The 18886-nt window shown below is 30.7% G+C and overlaps 2 protein-coding genes across 3 annotated transcripts in view; one reads left to right on the forward strand and one right to left on the reverse strand.

Moving 5' to 3' along the window:
* LOC140440684 (venom peptide isomerase heavy chain-like) overlaps nucleotides 1-18653 on the forward strand; it is a 49331-nt gene extending 30678 nt beyond the window's left edge. Inside the window, exons 6-7 of one of the 2 annotated variants that reach the window (XM_072531042.1) lie at nucleotides 16826-17010; nucleotides 18261-18653. In XM_072531042.1, coding sequence (XP_072387143.1) covers nucleotides 16826-17010; nucleotides 18261-18440 — 365 coding nt within the window. In that variant the 3' untranslated portion in view covers nucleotides 18441-18653. Of the gene's footprint in view, nucleotides 1-16825; nucleotides 17011-18257 lie in introns of both variants that reach the window. The other variant, XM_072531041.1, reaches the window with a different exon arrangement.
* Nucleotides 12859-14087, reverse strand: LOC140440683 (uncharacterized). The gene is made up of 2 exons (XM_072531040.1): nucleotides 13506-14087; nucleotides 12859-13448 (listed from the first exon to the last, which is right to left on the reverse strand). Exons 1-2 carry the CDS (start codon nucleotides 13918-13920, stop codon nucleotides 12910-12912), a joined length of 954 nt encoding a protein of 317 aa, XP_072387141.1. The 5' UTR covers nucleotides 13921-14087; the 3' UTR covers nucleotides 12859-12909.
* Nucleotides 18654-18886: the final 233 nt, after the last annotated feature.

Genomic DNA, 18886 nt, shown 5'->3' on the forward strand with positions numbered 1-18886 from the left:
TACTACTTTGAATTGATATACTACTCCATCTATCTGAAATCCTGTATACTGTCTACTTTTTCTTTCTAGAGGTATTAACCAGAAACTATGCTGTAAATCGATTTTAGTGAAAAATGACATTCCTGTAATTCTTCCTAATATTCCATCTATACTCATTGGTGCTTCAAATTGCTTTTCAGTAATCTTGTTAATATTCCTTGCATCCAAACATAACCTGATTTCACCTGATCTTTTTCGTACTACTACTATGGGGTTGATAAAACGTGTATCTGCCTTCTCAATGATCCCATCTTCTAACATATTATTAATTGTTTTGTTTACTTCTTCTCTGTATTTATATGGTATTGGGTATGATTTTGTTTTAAAATCTTTTTCTTCTTTAACTTTTATACTATGGATATAATTTTGTGCAATTCTATTTTCTTTATTGACAAGTCCCTTGTGTTGCTGCAATATGGAAATGACTATTGATTTATATTCTTCAGGGCAATTTAAAACTTTCATCATATCTTCTTCTTTACAAATAACATTATTCTTCATTATGTACCCATTATTCCTTGCTTCCAATTTTACGCACTCCGCCTCGTAGGCATCCATCTGCTTAAAATTTCCATTCCTTAAATATTCACTACAATAATTATTCTTTACATTCTTCTGGGACATTTCCCTATCATCAAAATACATTTCTTCTTCATAAATATCATTATTTTCTTTTAATAATATCCTATCAACTCTTATTCCTTCTTCTACCTCATCTTTCTGCATAAATTTAATTATTTGCCCTTCCAAAGTTACCATTTTTTCTTCAAAATCTATCTTTACTTTCTTCTTTTCCAATTCATCATTTCCCATTAATATATCAACACATAAATCCTTGACAATAAATCCTTGCATATTAATTTCTTTATTAAGAATATTAATTTTAAAATTGGCTAGTTTATCAATTTCACCCAACTTCTTATTATTTGCACCAATAATTTTAATTTTTGGAATCTTTATTATATCTGATAGTTTTAATGTATTAAAAATAAAATTCTCCGAGACTAAAGTACTTTCTGAACCAGTATCTATCATAATCTTAATCATTTTATTTTTGGCCAAAGCATTTATATAAATTAAATTAATAGATTCAATAATTTTCTCTTCATCTAAAGAAATAAATTCAGAAGGTTTTTCATAATAGCAATGGCCTAACTTGTAATTCAGAAAGTTTACTGCACAAAATTTTGATTATTAGAATTGTCAGATTGTATCTGACCACTTGAATCTGATGTCCTATGTCCTTCCCTACTATGACTTCTACTCACATTTTCTTGCCTTGTACTATTTCGTTCCCTGCCTTCGCAGCTTCTATTCCTTCGAACACAATTTACCTGTCTGTTATAGTTAGGTCGTTCTGTATTTCTTCTATTGTTAAAATCTTGTCTATTATTATTAGTACTGTTATTAAAATGTTGTCTATTATAATTAGTATTATTATTAAAATTTTGTCTATTATAACTAGTATTATTATTAAAGTTCTGTCTATTTGGATTATTGTTAGTATTATTAAAATTTTGTAAATTATCACCATACCTAGTATTATTGTTATATGATTGTCTATATTGTTGATTATCATTTTTATTATATTGAAAAGTATTGTTGTTTTTTCTGTTGTTATTATTACTTGTCATATTGCCTCTTTGTATTCTTTGAATAAAATTAATAAAACTATCTATTGTTTGAATATTTTGTACAGTTACGGTTTGCACAACATCAGCATCAAAATGTCTAGATACATTTAAGACTGTTTCATCCTCTCTAAGTGGTGGTTCTAAATATTTTGCAACTGTTATCAATTTTAATGCATAATCAACCATATTTGATTTTAAATTGTGATTATACTTTCCAAAATATAGAATTTCTCTAAACTTTGCTTGCTCTAATTCACCCCAATAATAATTTAAAAATTTATTTTCAAATGTTTGAAAGTTATCTAAATCATTTTCAATACTAGCAAACCAAGTTGCTGCATTGTCATTTAATGTCACCCTAATATAATCTTTAATATCATTAATATTATTCACAAATCTTAATTTATGTTTTAAACTATTTATGTATACTCTAGGATGCAAATTTTTTATATTACCAGAGAATTTAATCCCAGTCTCATTTGTTAAATTTAAGTAAGGTCTCCCTATGTCTCTCATTTGTGAAATATCATCTATTCTCTGTTCCACATTTCTTATTTGATTACAATTTATTTGGATATTTTGTTGTATATCGTCTAATTTTTCTTCTGTGTTTCTCCTGTCTTCGTTAATTTTTACTTCTAAGTTACATTTCTGTAACTCTATTTTCTGTTCTATATCTATCTTATTATCTTGAATAATCCTCTTTACTTCTGTCCTCTCATTGTCTATCCTTTTCTTGTAGTCATTCCGTATACTTTTTATTTCATTTGCTACTTTTTTCTCTGCAGCTTCAAGTTTTTTATCCATTTGTTTTACAATTTTATTATTATTATCTTCTATTTTCTTTTCTAATTTTCTATAATTCTCTTCCAATTTCTGTTCCATTTTTTTCATGTCTTCTTTGACTTCTTTTGAATTCTCTTCCAATTTTTTCGTATTTTCTTCCATTTTCTGTTCCATTTTTTTCATGTCTTCTTTGATTTCTTTTGAATTCTCTTCCATTGTCTTGTTCATCTGCATCATTAATGACATCAAAGCTGCCATATTGACATTTTCCTCTCTTTCTGGATTCATTTCTGCAGTATCTTGTGGAACTTGAACTAAACTCTCCTCTTGTATAGGTTGTGTTTCTACTTCCACATCTTCTTCATTCTTTTTGCTTCTTGTACCTTTCTTTCCTTGAGACATTTTGAGACTTTACTTGTTCAAATATAATTAAAATAAAATCTATAATTTTTTCTTTCTACTGATAATTAATTTACTTATATGAGAGCACTTATCTTCCCAAACTAATTCTTTTAAATAGAGAGCCACCGCGTTGGGTGCCAAATTGTTATGATGTGTTTTTTGTTTGAATGATGAGCAATGAGTATTTTTAATAATATAATATATAGGGTTTTTATCGCGGTTCTCAAAGAATTAGCTTGTAAGTACTTTTTTTAAATTATCTTTATTATAACTATTATGAAACACACATATATATCTAACCTAGTCAATGTAAATTTAAAATAAACTATCTTTAAACTGATATTCTTATAAAACTAATTAAATTCTATAGACAATCTAAAATTTAAACAAACTATCTTCAAAATTGAAATTGTTATGACACTAACTAAATTATATTAACAAAATTTTGTACCTTTCTTTCACTGAATGCCTAAATGAACTATTTTCCACTAAGTATATAGATTCTAATCACCACTGAATGTCTTCCTACTTCAGTTATCCTTGTTTTTTTTGTGAAATTACTTTTTTCAATTATCAGCTTCTACCAATTTAAGATATATTTTTCTTCACCAGCATCTATACACCACCAACCAAACCATCAAACAGCACTTATATTTATTCTTCTTTTCAATATACCAATATCCAATTATTATAAGTTGATTTATACTAATCTCCAACCATAATGTAATTTAATTTCTTCCAATATACCTTTTTTTATCTTCAATAATTATTTGTGTATAATTATAAATGTGCATTAAATTATATGCATAATTTTTAATCTTCATTTAACTCACTATATTAAACATTTTGACTATTTGTACTTGATTCACTGACTCCAACTAACTTTCATAATAAACTTTTCTGACTGACTTCTTGAAAATTCTGAACAATTTACTTCAATATTCACTAACTAATTGTATCTTTCTACTAACTTTCATAATAAACTGGCCTGACTTCTGACTAAAAACTTAAAAACTTCCAAAAACTCTTCTGACTGCACTATCTAAAACTTTTCTGACTAAAAACTTTCAAAAACTGCCAAAAACTGCCATGTTGAATCCAAATCACGGGTATTTATATCTTTTGGACATTCTAGAACCATCTCGTAAGATATCATGTTCTATTCAGTTCTATTTAATACATGTCTGAATTTTCTGGAACAAACCATTTCGCAAACATGGCCATCTCCGGAGATCCAGAGAATTCCATTCTTTTCTATTAATAATTTTGTTTACATTTAGGCTTTTCAGATCAGAATATATAATTAAATTAGTAACTTAACATTCTAATTTAATAAAATACACATTTCAAACAATATATTATTATAACCCACTTATATTCGTAAATATTCTTAAACGTCACTTCAGAGTATAAATATCTGTCAATCTCCGAGAGTATTTTTGGTTGCCTAAGCACATGGCTCACTTATATATATTTACAATATTAAAATACAACTTTTTACAATAATTATATGCTAATTTATTAAAAATGCCCTCACATACATATATTTTTATTAAATTCTCTAGTATATAACTTATTTAAAACAACCAAATATCTAATATTATGTAGTATATAACTTATAAATTATTTTCTATAAACCCTAATTGTCACAATATATATATCTATATATATATATATATATATATATATATATATATATATATATATATATATATATATATTTTATGAAATGGAATCTTGGACCTTGAATGCGACATCAATGAAAAAACTGGAATCATTTGAGCTGTGGGTGTACAGAAGAATTCTGAAAATATCATGGACAGAACACGTCACAAACAAAGAGGTTCTGGGAAGGATGAACAAAGAAATGGAAATTTTAAATTCAATAAAAACAAGAAAAGTAGAATATCTCGGACATATTACACGTGGAGAGAAATACACCTTGCTCCAACTGATTATGCAGGGAAAGATCCAAGGAAAGAAAAGCATAGGGAGGCGTAGAATGTCATGGCTGCGCAACCTGAGAGAGTGGTACGGATGTACATCAAATGAACTTTTCAGAGCAGCCGTCTCAAAAGTCCGAATAGCTACCATGATTGCCGGCCTCCGCCGCGGAGATGGCACTTGAAGAAGAAGATATATGTGTATATATATGATGTTTCTTTTATTGAAAGTAGATTACTATATATAGCATTTAGATTCTCAATGTCCGCTCTTTTATTCAAGGTGTTCTGTGTGATTTTTATTAGACATATTTCTAAAAATATTCCTTTGTTGTGATTTCTTTCCCTAGCCAATATTTTTACTTGGTCTAGTTTTCGAGTGTGACATCTCGTGACTGAATGTTCACTTAATATGCAGGCTTGTACTATATTCAGATTAATGTCACTCCTGTGTGATATTAATCTTCCCGACATGTTACTGGCTGTTTCTCCAATATAAACTAGCAATTGCAATTATTACAGAGTAGAGAGTACACAACAGCTTTCTTTAATGTTTAAGTGTGTTTTTAGTTTATTGTGTAACTAAGATACCGTTTTTATATTTCTAGTTATAATTTTGATATTTCGTACTTCTCTAAACGTATTTAAAATTCTATTTGTTAAGCCTGGAATATATGGTATAAAGTGGTACACCATTCGTTGATTGTCAGTAAAGACCTCTGTTTGATCTGCCGTTTTGCCAATATTAATATGGATATCACACAAGTGTGACGATAATCTAAATAAAGTACAAGCCTACGTATTATTAAGTGAACATTCAGTCACGATGGGTCATACTCCAAACTAGTAAAAATACTGGTAAGGGAAATAAATCACGACAAAAGATTGCGTATGTATTACGTAGTATATATATATATATATATATATATATACAGTGGCTCACAGCTTAAATGATGCAGTCGCTAATCAATGAAACTACACTTCTCAACAATTGAAGTGGATATTATAAAAATGTGTATTTATTTTTTGTTCATAAGGTCAAATAGAAAAATGAAGTGATGTAATTAAATATTTATTTTTAATTTATATTTTCATACAGATGAACCGAAGGAAAGAAATTCTTTAAGAAAAAAAAAATAGAAAATAAACAAAAATTGTAAAATTAACAACCTAAAATTTCTATTCCTGCTCAATTTCTTATATCCCGAAAAGAAAAATTAATAGTGTGTGGGTCCACCTCTGTGTCGCCTTAGTGCTCTAACTCTATTTGTAAGACATCTTATTAAATTATTGATGAACTGCTGCGGTATACGTTCCCAAATCGCGCGTAATGTATTGGCCAACTGATCTAAGTTTTGGGGCAGTTGAAGGAGCCTGTTTTGTTGCCTAGACATTTCGGCCAAACACGTTCAATGCAGTTCATATCAGGTGAACACGGTGGCCACTCCATTCTTGTAATACCATGAGCTTCTATACACTTGTTGAAAATTCTCGCACGGTGAGAGCGAGCATTATCATCAATCAGAACAAATTGTTCGCCTATTGCACCAAAAAATGGAACAACTATTGGTACTATAACTCTGTCTCGATATCGTGTAGCAGTCATTGTCTCATTAATTAAGACGACTAAGTCCATGCGACTGTCAAAACATATGACTCCCCACACGCAAACGGGTCCACCTCCAAAAAGAGTGGTTGGGACCCTCAGATTTTCATTGTAACGCTGTTTTCTTTCTCTCCACACCAATATTCGGCTATTATTCGTATACAAACGAAATCTGGACTCGACAGTAAAGAGACAATTCCTCCAATTTTCGAAATTCCACTGATAGTGTTCCATCGCCCAGCGATATCTGCTTGCACGCTGCTCCCTAGTTAGTCGTGGATGGGTAGCGCGCCGTCTAGCCCTTAAATTGGATGCATGTAACCATCTTCTGACAGTTTGACTGGAAGTCGCTCGTCCAGTAGCATGCCTGAAGATACTGTTAATTCTGGAACCCGTGAATGTTGGGTTTTCTCTTGCCGTCAGAACTACAAAACGGTCTTGCCGACGAGTTGTAGATCGTTGTCTTCCTCCTCCATGCCTGTACGTTGCAGATCCAGTTGCTACATACCGATTCCATGCACTACTTATCACACTTTGCGACACATTTAGCCTCATAGCCACCTCTTGTTGAGTTATGCCTTGTTGGATCCAACGAACTAATTGCTCGAGCTGCACTAGTTCTAAACAGACGTTGCGGCATAATGTTTTTGTGATAAATAGATTTCTTGACTTATTGACCACTGGTAAAGCCAATACAAGCAGTTTTATACGAATGATATATTGATGTTTGGAACAACATGTCTCTCTTTGTACGAGATAAGGGCCGATAAGAATAGGGAGAAAAAAACCACATGTAAAAAATATTGACAATAAAGATAGCATATAGAGTATAGTACAGATAATTATTTTAAAAATAGTTTTATATGTTAATTTTAGGAATTTTAAAATTATTCACTTCAATTGTTGAGTAGTGTATGTTGTGTCAGTGGCTCAATATTTATTAGAAAAAAATTACATACTAAAATGAAATAACTATGAGTCTTCTAAAATAGCATTAGCTATTTTTTGGGTTTCGAATGTACCAGACTTAAATAATAATAAATATTTAATTATTTTATGTATGATTTTGATGTCACAGCTAAAATGATGCAGATAAGATGAAGCACAGACTACACTACAGACGGCTACCTACGTTTGCTGTGATTGGTTGGTGGGTGGGTCCCAATTTAAAAATTGGCGGGTTTCATGTTTATTAAAAAGACAATTGACGTATTGGCACAGTATATTCAGTATATTGCTAAAGAATTTATTAGCAATATACTGTGGTATTGGTACAAAGTGGATGATATTCACAGTTTAGGATTAAGCTGGCTATTATAGTTTTATTAGAATTGATTTTTTTTTTCTTTTGGTCTTATGTAGGTTAAATTAAATTCTGAATTGTGTGTATTTTATTTTGATATGCTAGTGATGCTTTTTATATTAGATATTGTTTTAATTTTTTTGATTAGCTAATTTTTTTATTAAGTTTTAGATGTTTCTCTTATTATTTTTATTTCTAGAACATTCATTAACATTATTATTCTCTTTAGCTTTCTCTATGTGGGATCGGCTTCTCTAATTATTTTCCTCTAAACTTTTTTGTTTCCTTTCAGTTACTAAGTATCTCTCCGCTTTTTGTATGAGATTATGGTTTTTCAGAAAAATGCAATTTCTCTTAATGCCTTTTTTTCCTGTCCTACATTCAGTACCATACATCATAGCCGGTCTTAAGGCAGTCCTATACAACTTACCTTTTAGTTTTCTTGGTAGGTACCTTTTTTATCACACATCACCCAATTTGCCTCTTTCGTTTACCTTTAATTGAAATATTATAAATAAAACGGTAATACCGATCCTAAAAGCCTAAAATTATCATCTTTTGGGAGTTCTTGTCTATCCAAGCTAATGACTCTATCTGGACTTGGAATACCATCTTTAAAAGAATATTCTAAATATTTTGTTTACTTAATTTTAATCCTTTTTTTTCAAGGACCTGTCTCCACTACTCTAGTCTTTTCTATTAATACCAAGAAGGTTCAGTTATCTAATCCAGCACAAATGAGAATAAATATCGGCTTAACACGAAACCCTGATGAAGCCCTATTTTCGCACAAAATTTGGCAGTTTCACCTGCAATCGTTCTAACACTATAATAGTTTTTTTAACACTATTATAGTTGTTACTTGCTCATACATCACTCACATATTCAGCCGGCACTCCTTTCCTACTTAATTACCACAGTAGGTTTCTGATAACTTCGTCATGTGCTTTCTCAAGATTAATAATACTATGCAAGTCTATCTCTTAGCTGTCTTATAACAAAAATTGCTGTTGTAGACCTGTTATATAGATTATCCATTTTCATTTTTTATAACCTTCTATAACTTCTATAACCTAATATAAATCCAAATTGACGTTTATCCATTTTCATTTTTTATAACCTTACAGTTCACAGTTCTGCTCTACTGAATGGAAGCATGGACACTGACTGTTGCATATATGAATTCGCTCGAAGCTTTCGAAATGGGGTGTTATAGGCGCATCTTACGTATATCCTGGGTTGACAGAGTTACTAATGTGGAGGTCCTGCGTAGAATGGGGAAAGAATGTGAAATTCTCATGACCGTCAAAACTAAAAAGTTGGAATATCTAGGACATGTAATGAGAAATCAAGAACGTTACGGCCTTCTCCAGCTGATTCTCCAAGGGAAAGTAAATGGTAAGAGAGGACCGGGAAGAAGACTCATTTCCTGGCTTCAAAATTTACGAAAGTGGTATAACACGACTACCACTGAACTGTTCCGCGCTGCAATAAATAAAGTAAAGATAGCCGTGATGATTGCCAACATCCGGAACGGATAGGCACTTTAAGAAGAAGATAACCTTACACTAAATTCTGTTAGATTTCACCACAAATGTAGGATAATAAAAAGATATATTGTGAATTGAGTGCTATGAAAAATTATCATTGTCAACAAAATGAAGCAGATGTTTACTGGAAATAACTATTGCAAACCAAATAAAACACTAAATAGCTATGTTTAAAATGTCTTTATTCTTTATTAAAAATCTGGGAAATCAAAGGAGGGGGGGGGCGTTATTGGTGTAATGGCGAAGGAAAACCCCTCTAAACGTCGCCTAGGGCCCAGTACATCCCGATTTAAAAATAACATTTTAATATAAATGTCTACAAATACATTACTTAACACTACTTTAAAATTCAGGCCTAAACTAAGCATTTATACATATATTTTTATGAAATTTTACTGCATATGTTACTTATCAAGTAAACATATAATAATGTTAAATTAACTAACTCTCTTGTAAATAAGCCTACAAAACTATAATAAAAGTTCAATACAGATACAAAAACACAAAATACATGTGAGCTACAAGAATGGTTCAAATTTAATTTTAATCAGTTTCTTTTTTTATTGGAAGGAAAATATTCCTGCTTTTCCATTTTTCGCTTCTTTGTAATATCTTTAGTGGTTTCCTGATATTTTTTCTTCATCTTACGCTTTGCTTTTTGAACAATTCTCATAATATCGTCATGTGCTTCTGTATAAATTTCATCATCTAAGTCATCTAAGCTGTCTATGACATTTTTGACGTTTTCTTTTTGAAGACATCGCTTGGTGTTTTCCTGGATCACATTTGTCTGTTTTATCTTTTCTCTGACAAACTCATTAATTTCCTCCTGATACTTTGATTTGATAATTAAAGTTTCTGCTAAACACCTTGCAGCATCATCTAAAACAGAGTTAGTTCCCTCACGCTCCTCATGCATTCTCACCAAGTGCACATGCTTACACAAGGTATTCCTCACCACATATTCAGCACACTCACACTGGTAGCGATGAATACAAATTTTATATACTCTACAGTACAATGTTTTACATTCATTTTCACATACTTGCCTTATATTTACATTATATAATTTATTAGGATATCTAAATGACTTTACCTGAAATTGACCATATACCTTTACATTTCTCTTAACCTTCACTTTGTTTTTCATCGTTTCTGCCAATTTGTGTGCTTTTGATATAACCCTGTCTTGAAAATTGTTCGCATTTGGTCTTTCAATGTCTATAATCCTCTTCCACATTTTGATGTCCACTAGATCGTCGATTGTGTCCAACAACTTCTCGATTGATACTGCAGCATATCTCCTAAGGTGGTTGGTCTTCAGTAGGTTGTTGAAAGATTCTATCGCCATGTTTGTATTTATTCCTGAATTTCTTCTGTAACAATGTGCCCACATTTTGATTCTCTCTTCATTCTGAAAGTAATACCTACAAAAAAAATATACTTAAGGATGACTTAAAGTGTATGATTTCATATATTTATTTACCGTGCCAGATAATTAAAAAAATCTATCTCATTTGCCTCTTGCAATTTGATTATATATTTAATACACTCTCCAACACGATCGATAACTCCATAAATCGATCTTCATCTGTTTCATTAATAATTCTTTTCATCTCAGTTTTCATCTGTTTCTTCAAAATTGGATCCTGTATTTTCTGCTTCCCTTGAATATTCCAATTTCTTACGACGTGCCAGGTACATAAAAGCCTTTTTGGTTGATTGCCCATAATCTTCACCCATGCATTATAATATTTTCCATTATCGTCACTCATAAAATGTTCCGCATGAATTTCGGTGTGCATTCTGTTCTTGAGGGCACCTAAAAGTTTTTGAAAATTATTTTTACTTACTAATCATAAATTGCCACTACTCATATAATACATACCTAAAAAAACCTCTTGAACTAGTTGGTCCAATCGGTTTGACAGTAAGAACGCAACTGGAAATCCTGTATTCCTATCATCTTTATTAAGCACCACTGTTAAATCCATTCCCCTCTTGTTTGTGCCTTGTGTACCATCCATACAAATTATGCTATTGAATTCTCTTAATTTATCTTCCATTACAGAATTCATAAATCCTAAGGCGAAATCTTCTTTTTTAAGTACATCATGTGGTTCTCCTAATAAAAATAAAATCCCAAAATTATAGTTTACCGAAAATTTATAGTTTAGAGATAATTAAAGATAAATTAATGGTAAGAGACTGAAATTTTATTGTATATTTTAATAGGTAATCATTCGTCCTATTTTTTGAGTTGAGTTGAGTTCTTATTTAAAAAAGATAACTTAAAACCCCAACAATTTGAGTCTCCTAGTATAGTACTAAGCCCATGATGTGTTAAACATGTGATTTGTGGAAAAGGTAGCATATAGAAGGGCTCTAAAATGAAAACAAAAATAAAGAATACAAAAGAACCTTCAACAACAGACTATAAAATAAAGTAAGGCATGAAAACATAAATGAGGAATGGGGAACCTGTAAAATGCCATAAGATATGCATCCAAAGAAGTAATAGGCATGCAGAAAAAACAAAGAAGTTAATGGTTTGACTAAGAATATAAATTAATAACTGAAAGAAAAAACAGCATGTAAAGGGAAGCACCAACAATGTGGGAAGAGATAAGTAGAAGCAAAAGATACTTAAGAAGATAGAAAGAGTAAATTCATGAGAAATGATAATCATTAAGTATGCAGACAACTAGCTTTTGCAAAAATGATGTCAACATAATACTAATAACAATATAAAATATTATAGAGGAACTTAGTCAGATAGAACAAACTGCATAGACAAGTAACCTGAAAACCAATCAAGCTAAAATAAAATACATGTAGCAGCAAAACAGCAGGTACTCAGTGATTACAACACCTAACTATATAAGAGTATAGCACTGAAGTCAAACAAACTTATATAAGATAACTAGTTATATGTAATACTAGTGTTAACAAATAATTATGTAGAAGAATATCCATAGCCAATAAGAGTTACCATGGCTTAATTAAACAACAAAGATCAGGTAATAATACAAGAAAAAACTAAGTGCCAATTATATAAAACCATAATAAGTTATTCACATATGTATCTAAAACATGCACACTTACTAAAAGTGAAGAAAGCCAATAGGCTAATTCTGAAAGATAAATCTTGAGCCACATATATAAACCAGTAACAGAAAATTGTATGTGGATAAGAAGATATACATTTTAACTATAAAGGGAATACCAGGATCTGGATATCCTAACATTCATACAAATAGGACAACTTCAGTATAAAGAAAGTGTAGCACAGATAAAAGAAGATGTAATCCCTTCCAAAATAAACAAATAATTTCAGTTGGAAATAAAACTAAAGGAAGATTAGATATAAGGAACAAATAAAGCAAGACATGAAAATTTTAAAAATCAAAAATTGGAAGAGCAAAGTGTGAGATAAATCAGAATGGACAAGTATTCTTAAACAGACTAAGACCCAAAAAGCGTTGTCTAGTAAAATAAAAAACTAGTAAGTTTGCCCCATAAGTCAGTACCTTCATTACAAAATTAGCTTTAATGTAAAAAACTAATAATTACAATCTAAGGAGATATATTATTTAAAAATGTATATTGAATATTTCATAAAAAGGGATGAATGTTGTTGAGTCTGCTAAGAGTAAGGTTTGTTACATGAGTCACGTGATAACAATTCACACAAGTCAAATTGGAATAGGAATAATTCTAATTGTAGTAGGCATAAAAAAAATGATTGGTCTTTACCTTCCTTCTTGAATAAGAAAGCATAATTCTTGTTGTTATCATTCCATTCCTGAACCTTTAAAGCCGTTGCTACCATATCGTTTTGATCTCGTTTCTTATATGTATTATACTTCCTGGACAAATTTGAGAGATCTTTACTTGTTAATACGGCAAGTCTTTCTAGTTTTGGTGTTTCCAATTTTCTTGAATCTTCTAAAATTCTGCTAAATGGCAGCCCAGATGTTAACTTTTCTACAATCATTTTTTCTTCTGCTTTTGACAGATGCATGGTTCTTAATTCCTCTTTATGTCCAACATGTGTTTTCCAATAACTGACTGAAACTTGTCCTTGATCTCTCAGTTTGCAAATCAGCCTGGAGGGACACACTCCTTTAATTTTAATTGATCCACCAGATTTCTCCGTCCTAATTTTATAGTTGGGCTTATATCCTAAATATAGATTAGTATAAGTTTCAATTATTTGAAGTAACAAAGTACTGGATCTACCATTCAAGTTACTTCTGTTACAATAATAATATACTATCTTATACTCCTTTTTACGAACTGCTCTCTGTTTAGCATAACTTGTCTCAAATTTCTGCATGTCTTTCCATGTCTCATATTCTTGTAAACTAGAAAATTCAAAAGTTAATTCAATACTCACCTGGTGGTTCTCCTTTAAATGTTTTCGTAAGTTCTCATGGCTTTTTAAATTAGTTTCTTGTTCACATAAGGGACAAATAATGTGATTAATTTTCTTAATCGACACATCTATGTTATGTATTCTTTTGATATGACGATTTCGTAATTCCACATTTTTAAATATTTTGCTGCAAAGATGGCAGGCTCCTGAGTTAATTTCACAGCTTGTTGAAGTAGATAGAATAGGGCTTGTTGAAGTAGATGGATAGACAGAATCCATAATTGCTTGCTAAAACAAAGTCTTAGGTAATTAAATATGGTGTTCTAACGAACAGATTTTTAAAAATAAACGACAAAAATTTAAATTAAAATTTTATGTGTGCTTGCTTATTGGCAAATTGGTATAAAACCGCCTAATCATAGATGTTTAAGCGCCAAACAGAGAGATACATAACCTGAAAAACTCAAAATCAGATGAAGATGCCGACCAATCCACAGCATAGACACCCCTTATGCTGTGACCAATCACAGTAAACGTAGGTAGCCGTCTATAGTGTAGTCTATGAAGCACTACTCAACTTATCAGTTTAAAATTTGCGACATAGGCGTTGCATTAAATTCATATTGCAGTTCATTTTATGTTTAATTTGACATTTAAAAGTATTATAACAAAATTATTTATGAATGAGTCGACGACCTATGATTAGTGAAAGTAATTTAATAATTACTCACCATAAAAATGAATATAGTTAAAGAGATAATCAAAATGGTAAATAACTGTTCCTCAAGAGTTGAGCACATTGTTGAACGTTACCGAAATGAAAGTAGAGTTGACAATAAATCAAGGTTAATTCCAAATAAGATTTTTACCGAACGTGAAGATAGATGAATTGTCAGAGAAATAGCAAATAATCCTTAAAAAAGTGTACCAAAATTGTGAGATGAGGTGAAAAGACAGTTTGGAAAAAGATGTAACCCCAAAACAATTAGACGGATATTACAAAAAATAATCTTTATGGTTGAACTGCTAGAAATAAACCTTATATTAGCCAAAGAAATTAGCGTATTCGATAGTAGTTCGCCAGGGACGATATTAACAAAGATTTCAGCTTTTAGAATTCAGTAATTTTTGCTGATGAAACCAAAATAAACTTATTTGGTCCCGATAGTAATATATCGGTGTGAAAAAAAGCTAAATAAAGAACTAAATTTAAAAAATATAAAAGCTACCTGTGAAGGTGGGGCCATAACATGGCGGTGTATGTCGTTCGTAGGAGTAGGTAACAAGCATTTTATTGAAGGAAATATGAACCAGTACTTGGATATACTAAGGCAGCATCTCGCAACTAGTGCTTAAAAATAAGGTATCAATAACAATTACCGGTTATATGAAGACAAAGATCCAAAACACACGTCATATCAGGTTCATACTTGGTTGCTTTATAATTGCCGAAATGTCATTAAAACACCAGCCCAGTCACCAGATTTAAAGTGTGTTGAAAATGTGTGGTTGTATTTAAGAAATAAAGTACATAATACCGCAATATCAAATAGAAATAAATTGCAGTAAAAATTACTGAAGCTTGGGAAACAAGTTCCCCAGAGTACATTAGAAAGTTGGTCGAATCAACGCTTAGACGACTACAGGCTGTAATTGATAATGAAGGAGGATTTACAAAATACATTTTATATTTTCTTGTTTTCAAGTTTGCATCATATTAGCTGTGCCATCAAAATCGTACATAAAAGAATATTGTGGCATATTTGAAACCCAAAAAATAGCTTAGTGAAATCAAATCTTAACTGTCTTTTCCCTTTTATTTCGATATACTGTATACGAGTACTAGGAACCAATTCGCTAAGAATTTTTGCTTAGTTGAGGAGATATGTTGTGGAATGCAATTTTCGCTCATGTCTCTAATAACATCTTAATCAACGTCTGTTTTGCATTGCAATTCTTAGAAGGCACAGATTAAAGCAAAAATCTGAATTTGGTTTCGAAAATTAGTTTACGGACAAATCTAATTGTTTAAAAACTATTTGACCGATTGGGCCCATCTTTCGCAACTGTAGTAACTACATAAAAACTCACATGTTGAAATGTGATTTATATGTTTTTTTCTGCAGCCGTCCCAAAAATTAATCTTTCGATATGGTTTATTAAATCGAAAGTATCATTTTACCCAACTCTTACCGAAAGTAGCTACTTTCGGGACTAATTTTTTCACTTTCGGGGCGATTTTGGGTAGCTAGGTAATGGCTTTGACAATAACATCAACTTTGTATTTTATTATGATAACGCTTGTCATTTAAGATTGGTGTGTTTTCGCTCAGTTTTTCGTTTTTCAATTCCAAGAAATGGAAATCAGCAGTGAAAGTGAAGCCGAAATGATTCCAGATGAGATTAGGGAAACTGCTAAAGCCGCTAGTTATGAATTATTGCCGGTTAAGTCAAGGAAGAGGTATGAAGACATGTCTAACACTAATTTCAATACTGCCACTTCTGTTAATATTACTAACAATATCAATGTAAATAATTCTTATAATTGTGTTATTAATATTCATAAGTAGATTTTTCTAATGTTGAATTCACAAGCGTAACTTTAAAGTGTTTAATAAAAGTTCATAAGTAAAGTTTATCCATATATTTTTTTTGACATTCCAAATGGCTGCAGAAAGAATATTGTACGTAAACCGACCCAAAAGTAATTTTGCTAGACTCACAGGATTCCAGGACTCGCCTACGGCTCGCCATGGAAACTACCTACTCGCCTCGTAAAATATCACTTTCGGAACTCGTTACGTAAATTACTATTATTGTTTATTTTAATAATTATAAACAATTGAAAACATGCTTACTTTCAGGTTTAAGTTTTAACATTTTTTAATTTAGAAAATCTCATTGTAAAGAGCAAGTATTTTTTAAACGTCGTCTGTTGACAGTTTTGAACTAGAATGCGTAGTTTTTTTCACAACATTGAAATTAATGAAAAATGATATTCCAGGTAAAAAATAGCTCCCAGTAAATTTTCGATTTTTCAAGTGATTTTTCGGCTTCGTGGCATAATAAACTCTGACCAACTTATAAATTTAATTATTTTTTTCTTTAAATAAAAAAAAAACAAATTTCATTTGAAAATATTGATTTCTAAGCTTTAATAAAAATTAACTTCTTATTTTTTTAGGATGGGGTCCAACAAGCTATTCAGAAGACAGACCAACTCACATGGTAAAGATTTTAGTAAACTTTGACAGTAACGAAAGTTGCAATAAGGCCTATACCCGTAAAAATTCACAAAATGATTTACCACAAGGCATAATAAAAAATAAACTGGTGTGTGCTGGAGGAAACACAACTGATGGATGTCAGGTACTGGCAGTAGAGGCGTAATGCTTTAGTTTTATTCTTGGATAAGTATAATGTGTCCTATTGTAGTTCGAATTTTACGACACCACTAGACTTTATGTTAAGATAGATATTTAAAAAAGCTGGTTGTCAATAAACATAAAAAAATTTTGACGATACAACAGATATTTGAATAAATTTTAGGTTCATAGATTGTTTACTCAGATTAATTTACTTCAAATTTGTTTACTTCAAATTATGTGCTTTTGTTCCTTATTCCGTTAGGACAGGACAGGAAAGGACAGGAGACAAAAACAAATTTGTGAAATATGCAGTAGAAATGTATGTAACGATCACTGTTTAATTAAAAAATTTACTGCAATAAAGAAAAATAAATGACTAAGCTATGGTTTTTTTATTTTTCTTGATATTTAATCTAATATTTAATAATAATTTAATTTGTCATATCAATTTGCTACTCTAGTTGGGAATAAGTTAATCTTGTGGCTTAGTCCCAACTAATATAGTAAATTGATATGACAAAGTAATAATTTGTAAAAGTAATTCTTCTGACTTACGCGTTTTATTCATTTTGTAAAGATTGTTTTTGTCGGTAATTTATACATGAGCTGCTAACTTCCATAATCTTTTCTCAGAATCACACAATAATGAAAGGAGACAACATTGTAATCTTTTTACAGGTTATGCGTAAATATCAACCCCTCTTTTCAAATAAAATTACCTAAAAGATTTACAAAAGTTTTTATACTAACTCTTTATTTGGCTCCAAATTATTGCTTGGGTTTATTGCTTGTGAATAAATATGTTTTCTACAAAAGTTTTCTTGCATTTCATTATTTTATGCAAATCCTTTAGGTAGATCACACCTTAAAGGTAGACCACTTACTGTAGTAGCACCTTTTTTTAATCTAGACAATTTAAATTTCACTCTAATAAAAAATCAAAAAATAATGTTACAAATATAAGAGTTAATATAAATAGTACATTTAAGAACAGTGGTGGGTCCAACGGACCCGAGTTGCCCGATTACTCAAGTAAAATGTGTTGCCCGGATTGGGGTTAAAGGGGACATTTTTAAACAAAAATCCGCAAAGAAACGGAATCAGAAACATTTTTTCAAGAAACAAGGCAATTTCATTACTTGTAAATAAATAATAGTGTGAATGTTTAGCTCATAGCGCGTGTAACGGCTGGTTAAACAAACTGCTAAAAGTTCTCAAATATTTATATTTTTTTTCTTTTACTTTTAGCAGGAATCTGGAGGTCCTTTGCAAATTTTCCGTAGAGATGAAAGCGGAATGAATTGTATGTACGACGCTGTCGGAATTTCCTCATTTGGAGTAGCTTGCGGAATTACTAAATATCCTTCAGTATTTACCAGAGTCTCCCATTATATCCCATGGATCGAAGAAAATGTCTGGCCTCAAAAATAGACGAAGGAACTTTTATCATCTGAGCGATAAAAACAAGGATATATAAAATAAACTTAAAAGAAATGTTTGATTAGAGAATAGTATGTATTTAATATCTACATTTTTTTTTAATTTTGGAATACACAAAGTAAAACTTTTTTTAAGACAAAAACTATCTAAAATTATACAAACTATGTAAACATGTCAACGCATCAATAGAGCTGTTCTAAAAAACATTTTTTTATTTCTATTCCTATATCAGCGGGTTACAGTGGTTATTAATTTTTTTGACAAACTATATTTTTTTAAGAAAGTAAGAGCAATAAAAATAAATTAATGCCATTACGAAATACCTACTAAGTGGTTCTACAAAACGGTAAAGAAACAATTATATAAAGAATAGAAAAAAGCTCACCTGCAATATTTGTCTACCATACGACACACCTGCGCTTGTAAGAGGAAACAAA

Source organism: Diabrotica undecimpunctata, chromosome 5 (genome assembly GCF_040954645.1).
Source record: "Diabrotica undecimpunctata isolate CICGRU chromosome 5, icDiaUnde3, whole genome shotgun sequence".
Classification (NCBI taxonomy): domain Eukaryota; kingdom Metazoa; phylum Arthropoda; class Insecta; order Coleoptera; family Chrysomelidae; genus Diabrotica; species Diabrotica undecimpunctata.

Coding starts and splice junctions, on each gene's coding strand:
- LOC140440683 (XM_072531040.1), bottom strand. CDS start 13,920: ATGGATTCTGTCTATCCATCTACTTCAACAAGCCCTATTCTATCTACT. Junction 13,449..13,505: donor TAACAGAAGTAACTTGAATG/GTAGATCCAGTA, acceptor ATCTATATTTAG/GATATAAGCCCAACTATAAA.